The 10,638-nt window shown below is 40.1% G+C and overlaps 2 protein-coding genes across 2 annotated transcripts; both read right to left on the reverse strand. All coding sequences in view use genetic code 11, as the record gives it.

Moving 5' to 3' along the window:
- Window positions 1-64: 64 nt before the first annotated feature.
- EGR_00905 (hypothetical protein) lies at window positions 65-5,919 on the reverse strand (the record flags this gene model as incomplete). The annotated part of the gene is made up of 10 exons (XM_024490154.1): window positions 65-129; window positions 609-771; window positions 1,537-1,647; window positions 2,711-2,989; window positions 3,255-3,440; window positions 3,864-4,120; window positions 4,374-4,631; window positions 4,836-4,884; window positions 4,956-5,102; window positions 5,827-5,919. The coding sequence occupies 10 exons, from the start codon at window positions 5,917-5,919 to the stop codon at window positions 65-67; spliced, it is 1,608 nt and encodes a 535-aa protein (XP_024355557.1).
- Window positions 5,920-7,500: 1,581 nt separating this feature from the next.
- Window positions 7,501-9,310, reverse strand: EGR_00906 (Ubiquitin-conjugating enzyme E2 L3; the record flags this gene model as incomplete). The annotated part of the gene is made up of 4 exons (XM_024490155.1): window positions 7,501-7,646; window positions 8,157-8,343; window positions 8,836-8,943; window positions 9,281-9,310. 4 exons carry the CDS (start codon window positions 9,308-9,310, stop codon window positions 7,501-7,503), a joined length of 471 nt encoding a protein of 156 aa, XP_024355558.1.
- Window positions 9,311-10,638: the final 1,328 nt, after the last annotated feature.

The following is a 10,638-nucleotide window of genomic DNA, read 5'->3' on the forward strand; positions in this document are numbered from 1 at the left end:
ACTATAGCGCGAGTGATTGTTCAGAGGAGGATTTTTGTGGAACAAAACCAAAAACGGCAAAACATTAGCCTTTGATCACTCCGATTGGACGCAACTTGAGCGTTTTAGAACTGATTCCTGCCTCTTGACCTAAAAGCATTGGAAACACAATGAAAAAGTTATCAATTTACGAAAAGCGTTAGGCTTTGATGTAACAACGGAGTAAGAAAATGTCATGTGCAAAAGGCAGTTTAACACGAGTGGCGTGGAAGCTCGCCTACAATCTAACCTATTTACACCACTGCACTAACAGATTTGGTGTATTTTGGTTCAAGCAAATATACAACCAATCATTTTGCATAGTCTGATTTAGAAGATCGGTAAAGACCCGTAGACATTAAAAGGTATTGCTGAAAAAGCGTATATTTTAAGGTAAACACGTTCTGTTGTGGTATTTGACAACACCAGTGCAAAAAGAACCAATAGGTGTGGATAAACACCCAAAATGACTACGAATGTACAAATATGCTCCCTTTGGTCAAGAAAGAAATCGAGATTAATGCAAATCGCAAAAATTAAACGTGCAAAGAAGAGATGGCATTCGAAACTGCAAAAAGGGCAATGCGTACAAGTGTTAACAACGTCAGTGACGTTTTTGTACGATTCGGGCGCTTCTTCCATGACCAGCTTTGGCGAGGCAACGCGTATAGAGATGCCCTTCTGTGCAAGGTTTTCCAGCACGTCGGAGTACTCGAGAGTCCTTCTTGACTTTGCTCTAGATAGCGCACGACCCTTCAAGAAGGCATTTACTTGATAAATAAATAGTAAATAAGTTAATACAATGGTCTGAGGTAAGGTGTATAGATGACGAGGACAGTGGAGTTCTTCGTTATTCTCTCAATTTTTACAAAGTGCTGGGTAAGATACGGCATCACTTTAAATTCACTCAAAGGGAAATTTATTTATTTCATATAAGCAGTATCTAAAAAGATTCCTTTTCGCTCTGAATGAAAAATGAGTGGTCCGAGGCAGGGATGAAAGAAATCGAGTTACTCGTCCTTGTCTGGCAAGAAATGGCTTTCGCAATAAAAGCCTCAACAAAGTTACTAAAACTGAGACAGTGGTTTCCAGAGAATAAAAAGGTATTCGTCAGATTGATGCACTTTTAGGGAAAGCCAAGCAGACAAGTCTCAGAGGCCTATACGAGCTTTAAGTATTTAATTTAAAGAACCAATCCGACATTGTTCGGCGTATGAAGAGTATTGACTACAAAGTGTAGAAATTTCGAAAATTATCTTTCGCATCCGTTAAATCCGACTGTAATACTAATCATTGTGACGTACGCTACACTTTAGATGAAAAGACAAATTTGACTAAATACGCACTCTTGTCAATTTAGGACAAAAGCAGCTCTCATCTGTGATTGACAAGTGCTGCTAAAATGCTTGAACATCAGCGTCACCCTTATGTTTGCCCATGATAGTGAATAAAAGGCGAAATAAAGAGCTCAGCAGAATCCTGATAACCATTATCCCATAAAAATTAGTTGAAACTTACAGCCCCATGACAAGTCGACCCAAAGGTTTCAGTCATGGCCTTGTCTGTTCCCGTGAGCACATAACTGCAAGTTCCCATAGTGCCGCCGATCAGAACTGGCTGTCCAGTGAGCTATAGGAAAAGGAACAGTAAATCAACTACTCCAACCGGTCAAGCCATACCAAAAGGCCAGCATTAGATTGAAAAAAGAGCAATGCAGATTTGTAACTATGAGGTGCTGCGAATCGGCAGAGTAACTCTTATTATGATCTCAAAAAAGCATATGGTCGGCATAAGCGGTTTTCCCACTGTAGACTTAGGCAAATAATCCAACTCAAAGACTGAAAGTTCTCACCGACATCGTTGCATAAATATTCGTTAGAACACGAATAAGCAACGACAGCGAAAACGCAGATAAATTAACAAAATTCCGTCAGCGTTCCATAAGCATCGAACTTGATACAAGGAAAACGAAAATCGTAAACCAATGTAAACCGTCCGACTGTGAATGATGGCGATAGAATCAAGTGAGCGAGACACCTCGAAATGAGAAGTAAGTAAAATATAACCAACTCTACCGCCAAAGATTACTCCCCTGATAGCACATGACAAACCAGTAGTGAGACTCGTTTTATTGTGCACCTGCCTGAAGAAAATGAAATAATAGTTTGAATACTGAGTCGATGAATTTAGAGATGACAACTCTCTAGACCCACCTTATGGAAGATCCCTTGCGATTTTATGCAGTTATGTCAGTTATGAGAAAAGGCAGATTAAAATTTCCTTTGTGCGCCGCTTTACTAATAATTTAACTTTTTAATACGTTAATCCTATCGAAAACTTCGTCCTATACGCTATGGCACAATCTGTGAAGAAAGGTACGAAACATTACAAAATGTCTCTATGCTAGCAGATCCACCGAAACCTTAGTGATCTGCATTAAAGTTTTAAAGTTGCAACTTTTCGTCAAGACGAGACTTGCTTAATACTTTCGCTACCAGCGGCACATACGTGGTGCCCCAACTTCCTTACTTGAGCTCACATGTCACACGCGATACGTTTAATTAAAAGAGCTGAACTAGATAGAAAATGAGAAACAAATTAAAACTATTTTCGTCACTTTAGGACAATAAAGTGCCGAATAATGGTGGCTAATTCTCCTCTGTGTTAAGGACCTTTCCCAGAAATCACAGACACATCGGCAGACGGAATTACGGTACGTAACAGCGTGACATGAGCTGAGAAAGGATACAATGTGAGGAAACAAAAGTGGCACACCCTTTACCTGATAATCAACGGGGATTAGGGGATGGTGGGGAGGGAATGCACGCGTTGAGCCTTTGCGGTGAACCAGAAGTTGCGTCGGTTTTCCATTGACCCAGTGCTCCTCCACTTTGGCTATGTTGTGAGACACATCGTATATCACATGCATATCCAAATCATCCGGAGTGGAGTTGAACATCTTTGCAAAAGCCTGAAGTGATGAAGGAAGGCAGAAATATACCGCTGTCTCCAGTTATGCATGCGCTCAATGTTCAGATTTCAACAACATGATCACAGCTACCACAGTAATATCAAACTGTTTGACAACGACCCTCTGGGATTCGTTGACCACCACACAACTTGAAGCAGACTAGAGAAAGTGGTTGTGAGATGAGATGAGGCTCCACGCCTTAAATTTTTGTGAGAACTCAAAAACGGTTACTCATAAAGCTATAAGTAGCAGCTATTTTGCTGACCTGACGGCTGAGGAAGGTCATAGAGGAGCGGTTGACCCAAGCGTAGTTGGCAGCAGCGGCCATGGCAGCGAGGTATGCCTGACCCTCGGGTGAGTTGATGCGCGCGCACGCCAACTGCCGGTCATTGACATCAATCTTATCACGCTTCATAGCCCGTTCCATCTCCAGCAGCGCATCTGTTGCCACCTGGAGAGTAGGTAAAAAAGGAATAAAGCTGTAATTTTTCAATGCCTGAATCTGTCCTCAAATTAAAACGCTTCTGCGAATTCAGCAAGCTAACAAATTAAAAAGGAGAAGGAAAAAATTCAATCTAAAAATGAAATAGAAGTAGAAGCATGAATGCTACATCGACCTTTACAAATTGGCATCGTTAGACCTAATTAAGCATTCCGTGATTGCACAAAAAACTAACCCGACCTCGGGAGATGCTTAGGAGCTAAAAGTCTACTTAATATTCTCTGGATTACGGTCCAATTCTTTATTTCATTAGGCAAATTATAATTTCAGATAGAATTCAGTACTCTAAATAAGTGAAATTAGTATTCTAGACCAAAGTCACCAACAACTTATAAGCGAGTAGTGGATTCGTGAAAACGTCAGAAGTGCCACCTGATGTCCCATGCCCCGGCTGCCGCAGTGGATCATGAGGACGACCTGGTTGAGCTGATCGATGCCCATTTTGGAGGCGGCGTGGCGGTCAAATATTTCTTCCACCACCTGAATTTCAGCATAGTGATTGCCAGCCCCCAATGTGCCCAGTTGGGGGAGACCGCGTTTTTTGGCGCGTGCAGAAACCTTGCTGGGATCCGCCTGCAGCATTCGACCGTACTCTTCGCAGTGCTCCTTGTCATCTGCCCAAACGTAGCCTAACAAAGTGAAATACCACAGGAAAAAATACTATCAATATTATGAGAAGCACGTGAATTTGAGCTATGTAGAAGCAGAGCAATCCATAAGACTATTAGTGAATTTAAGTTATGAATAGTGATTTATAGGAATGAGTTTAAATTAAGCGTAGGTTCTAGCAATAATTTTCTAAAATCGAAGAGTACTTCGCGTTTTTACATCACCATCGACTAAATAATCGCAAATTTCCGGCAAAGAAAGAGGGAAAAGAACCTTGTCGAAGTGACCAGTCCATCCCCATCTCAAGAGCTTCGTCAAGGTTAGTAGCATTCATGGGAATGATGCCCTTTGAACCAACACCAACAGGAATGTGGTCAAAGAGGGCCTGTGTCAGTTGCTCTTTCACGGGTAGAACGTCCTTCAGAGTGAGGTTGGTTCGAATGAGTCTCACACCGCAGTTGATGTCAAAGCCAACTCCACCGGGGGACACAACAGCTTCTGGGTCGGTCATATCGAATGCTGCCATGTTACCTATAGCAAATGTAAGAAGACAGGAAGAAAATAGACAATGCAGTTTGTCGTATCATCAAATAAGGTATCCATGCCCTTAATCTTGCAAAGAGGATTGAAAAAATACAGAATATGCGATAGGCGTCAAATAAGTGCAGTACTATCCACGATACACACCTCACCGTAGAGGTTAAAAAAGGAGTCAGGCTCCACAATATGACGTACCTATGGCAAAACCGTAACCCGAATGAACGTCAGGAAGTCCAACGGAGCGCTACAAAATGAACTAAACAATGATAATGTAGCGTATTATTGGAATGAATACAAGAATTTAATATGACGCACGTGGACTATCCCTGGTAATGCAGCGACGTTTGCGATTTGCTTCATTCCGGGAAGGAAGCCGCCATAATCACCACTTTGTGTAAACTGGCGTAATTCATCAAACATAAGATGCCCCAGAAAATCGTTTACATAAAACACACCTTCCACCTAGAATGAGTGCCAGTATGTGGATTAATTTGGGGAATAGTTATTGAAAAAAAGACGCTCATGGGATGCTAAGCCGCGTCCGTGCGGCGGAAAAACTACAGTAATGAGGTATACGGTGGCAAGCACATCAATAATGGAGTTAAGTTTTAGCATACAAAGTAAGAATTCAGTTATCAACAGGCCATGTCAAATAAAAACAGAAGGTAACTAATAAACGTGTTAAGAGAACGACATTACACTTGATTGAGAGTAAATTTTTAAAGGATGATTAAGAAACCAGACGACCCGTTTTAAAAATTCCATAGGAAAGAGTGAGAACAACGATACCAGTCGACACAAGCTCATGTGCTTAAGAGAAGAAGTAAAATATACACTTGATGATGTAGTTGCGACGTCATTCATGCGGGTTGATAAAATTATCGATGTAGTGAGGAAAGCATTTGTGCGGAAAACGAGAATAAAGGCAAAACTTGAGTTCACGGTCAGATACCGATCACCAAGAATACCATTGGAGCATGCCCGGTATAATCACTTAATTTAATAAATATTTAGTTGGTTCATAAAATCTAACTTGCTAATATATGCCATGTTCCATGACAATCCGTTACCTAAGGCCAATAATATGAACATAAGGGTAGTTAAGTTCCTAAACAAATGGAATGGTGCAATACGAATAGAAAAGACCAAGTATTTGAATTAAAAGAAAGTTGGAGTATGTACAAACCTTCATGTTTGGAACAAAGCCTTTTTTAATCCTCCAGGAACACGGTGATAATTTCTCCAAGAATTCCAACTCCTCTTCATATGATCTCGGCATGTTAGAAGGCTAAAAAGACAAATTACGCCGTGAACAAACAGGCCAAGTACCACGAATAGGGACGTTCAACTCAAGGCTTGGTGCATTTTTGTTCAAAAGGCTGAAATTCATTTGGTAGCTTGTTATGAATGTATTATTTTAGTTTTTAAAATTACTTCTGATGTAATTTTATTAGCTTTGAATGGTAAATTTTATTGTTGTTATTTCTAATTATTGTAATTAATTTAGGTTTTGCAGTTAATTCCTTAAGCAACATTGATACCATTAGGACACACTTGTTTGTTTCAGTGTAGCCTTTGAGAATAAGATGGCCAGCAATCACGAATCTTACGACAAAGCGTGTTCCACATGGCAGCGACACCGGTACCACTTTACTAACACTACCAAATGAAGGGTGCCCTCGTTGAACCTGTCCACGCGTTTTAATGATATGAGGGGTTTGGGCGGAACAGAGGAAATCCAAGCCCATCGCAACCAAGTAGCGTAAGCCGGTTCTTGAGCTAATGCTTCTTTATTGCAAAGAATGTGATGTCGAAAAATTTGACTTTGTCTGAACTAGTATAATGGAACGTATATTAACAGCTCACATTGGGGCTGGAGGTACACTAAACCAAACATGCACTTGACATGGGCCAGTGGATAACGAAGCCATTTTCTATTAAGTTTTAAGAAATCCTTTCAGCCTTGTGTCGGTTCAGCCGTTAGTACCATTCATGCAGAACGCGGGATTAGGGTAATTCCCGAATGGATGCATCGTCCCAACTTGCGTTGGAAGTCTTCAGACGCATCTGCGACAAAAATTCTTCCGCTGTGACATCAAAGTTTTGTATTCAGAACAGCAGTATCGTGCCCTGATTCTGCTCAAAAGTTGTAATAAACCGCAGTAGCATGGAAGAACGTATATCACCGCTGAACAGAAATGCTGACGATGTTAGCATGGCCCGAATACCATGCCGCAGGGGGACACAACCTGCGTAGACTGATGAGCTTGGATAGCTAAGCGCACAGTTATACTGATACTAAATCACTATGCCTTTGTCCAGGAGTAAAATCGGGGAATCCTGATTATGACTCCCATCACAATCCAGAGAAGTACGTAACGTGAATAGGAAAGCCTGGCTACGTGATCAGAACCAACCAACATTTGGCAATACTTTATGCTCATAACCTGAAAAGCAGTAGCTCAATAGCATTCCCTTGACTGGTAGATTGACATGAGTTATACTTGAGCCAAAACCCTAATAACGCCATGGTGAGCGCAACAACGACATGCACAAGCCACCCGCGCTGTCAAGAGGCAAGTGTGGTGTTTCGTCAACAGCTGCGAAGTTTAGTTTTCGTCACCAGTGTGACTTCTACAAGATTAAAGCATATGCACCAAAAGAAACACCCAATTGCGATATAGAAATAGTGTAAAAGGACCGAGAAACAACAATAGGAGGGCAACAATAATAATAATTTATTCCATGATGAGCCTAGGCAAAATAGGGAGGCAGTAAAACAAAAAATGGAAAGGTGTAGGAAGGGCGGAGGAGTGTCACTTGAACAGCCATAATTTTAAATATCCTCTCTAGCTACGCATCAGCGCTTGAGGGCATACAGCGCCGTGTGCTCTGCAGCCTTCTTGTTGAAAGAGGCACGATCTTTCTGATACTCCTCTGCCAAATCTGCGCGAAGGGGATGCTCTATCTCTGGATTCGCAACCAAGGCTTGCAAGGCCTGAATCACTGCAAGATAAAAGCATACATACACTATTTAATTCCGTGTCAATTAATCATTTTAAGCAACACACCCAAGGAGCCTCATGCCAGTGAGAGAACCATGGAGGGCAGAAGAGATTTCAAATCGGAGAGGGGGGAGTTTACCTATAATTTAATCATTTTCAATTTCTATTTAAGCCGCCTCGGATACTCTTGTCACAACCACCGAGATCCTACGTAAGCGATTTTAATAGAGCATTAGTCGCTTCTCTGTACTTTTTTGTTACTGATTCCTTCTAAACTTTTATATTGCGCTATAATGTGAAAAAGCAACACCTATTTAAAAATCTCACAAATGTTCATTTCAAGACTTTTTACTTTTATTGAATAGCAAAGAAAATATCTGGAAATCGCATTTCTAGCAAAACAGTCTTCAGGATAAATTGATGGTTATTTTAGAGGTACCTTCCAAAACCAACATGCCATAGTATCAATGTAAAGCGAAAACAAAACAAATTTGGGATAGCATAATCTCACCATCAACAATTTTTGTTGCCGGCTTCCAATTCCCAGGATCTATCAGGGGAAAACAGATTTGTCCCTTTTCATCCACATTGGGGTGATATATTGGCGTTTTGAAGACCAATTTCGGTGGCTTGATAGGGTATTCCGCACCAAAATTAATTGAAATTTTGAAGGCACCTTTGTCATATGGGGGACTGTCCTACGACAAAGGTATCCAAAATACTGCATAAGAGGGCAGACAATTATTGCAACGGCACCTTGAAAAACGACATAAATTCTTACAGTTTAGGAAGAGCTATGATAAATCAGAGTCTAAGCAGCTTTAAAACATCTCATATTCCTTTGTGACTTTGGGGAAATGCATTCGAAATCGGAAACGATAGCCAACATTTATAGTGACCTCGATGGATTTTTAGACTAAATTCTTATGCACTTCTGAAACAAACTCCAATAAATTTAAGATTACTGGAGCACATGAATATCAAAGTAGAAAAAAAAATAAGGCAACTTATTTTGGCACTAAAGAAAATCTATTGGACAGGAACCTAATCACATATTTATACAGCCAAGTGAATTTTATTTACGTTGAAGCATTCCATCATAAGTATGAAAAAGCAGTCCAAGGTGAAAGAGCAAAAGATAAATTGACACGAAAGCAAAAAAACCAAAACTTGTCATTGAGATGGAAAACAGAGATGCTTGCAGGGTAAAGGAGACCAGTCCAAGACGTGATGTTATCTTCAGGGTCGTCCATCTTAAACATATCCTTCACAGGCGGCTCCTTCATCCCAGCGAGCTCCTTCAATGAATCGTAAATAAAGCGCGATTTTCGCGAATGCGAAATCAAGCCACCAGATGAACTACTTGGTTTTTCAGTTGTTTTCATACGAATAAAACAGTGAAAAACAACACATTGTTGGAATGAATGCAGTCGAATTTAAGGAGGCACCTTGTATTGTTAACTTGCAAAGTCTTCTCCAACTGACTTCTACTTATTCACTCTTACAAATAGTAAGGGATGAAATGTCGTCCAGGTGATCGTAATCAAATTTAAGCACAAAGCAGAATTTGACATTTTTTATGATTTTCATTGGCAGTTGGGGGTACTAATACTATTTCAGTGATAATAAACGTACCTTTTGTAAACGTCTTGTTGCTGCACACATTGCCTTTTTCAGTCAATAACTAGGCAGAAAACATTTCCGTAAGAGAAAATGGATTTAACTCCATATGGTAGCGTTAAGTATTTAGGTGGGCTCAAGAGAATGAAACCACAAAACACAGTGCCAGAATCCCAAGAACGACGTTAACTATTAACAACTACGAAAGCAAAACACTAACTTCAGAGGTGGGGATAGGCTAATTAGGCGACATACATTTATAATGAGTTGTGCGGAATGGGAACTGCTTCAAAAATCTCCCCGACAAAGAAAGCAGGCAAAACGAATATTTAAAGGCTTAATAGGGTTTTTATTCCAAGTCGAATTTACGAAAAACAATTGAAAGCCCCTATGAATATTTATGCGTAGCAAACACATCTGTGACTGACCCCAATTACAATAGCAAGTTGTAGAATTTTGCACTAGATTAACATAAACCGGTGGCTAAAAGGTAGACCTAAAGAAAAGATAACTCAAACAAATGGCTTCAACCCATCTACTAACAAGGATCAAGCGAAGAATGATCAAATTAAGGGAGTCGCCAGCACTAGAAATATAACCAAAAGTTGAATTGAATAAATAAGACGATGGTAATCTGCAAGACTAACAAGTAAGTGTGACACTGTTCAGGAACGTTAAATCGAACAACTCAATCAGGCTGTCCAGTTATGTGAGAGGACAGTAATCCCACGATGAATCTGGTAACAAATGGCAGGATTGTATGCGGGACCACACAAATATAAAAAAAATTACAACTGAATGTCTAAACAACTTATTGTAGGAAAAAACCATACAAGGCTACAACAAATGGGAAGTCAATTATACACACCAACCACCAGCAAGCAGCGACTAACAAAGAAGCTCTTCACCAACTCTAAGAATCTGGGTTATTGATGTATATTAACATTTTTAATTGCTCTTAATAGAACAAATACTGATCAAAGGGGCTTTGTTTTTAACCTAAATTAGAAACCACTTAATGTCAAGAATAGGCCCAGCAGTATCCTGATTGTGTGATGATTATTAAGAATCATGAAATGGTTAATACTGGACATATCCTTTCAATTAAAACATATTGGTAAAACCGTTTGTGGGTCAATATACCAAATTAATTAGTCATTAGAACTGACATCTCACTTTTTGAACAGAGGTATATGCCTTCAATGGATTACATACTTATAATAATTTTTTAGCAACGCGGTTAGAAAATCCATATTGTTTTACTGGTTACAATTGACGTCGGTGCTGTAGTGTGGCTTCCCGAGACTCCCTGAAGACGAAAGAAGACATAATACTCTGGCAGAATATATATTCAGCGCAGAGGTGTCTGAGCT

The sequence above is a fragment of the Echinococcus granulosus genome, assembly GCF_000524195.1.
Source record: "Echinococcus granulosus chromosome Unknown EG_S00003, whole genome shotgun sequence".
Taxonomy (NCBI): Eukaryota; Metazoa; Platyhelminthes; class Cestoda; order Cyclophyllidea; family Taeniidae; genus Echinococcus; species Echinococcus granulosus.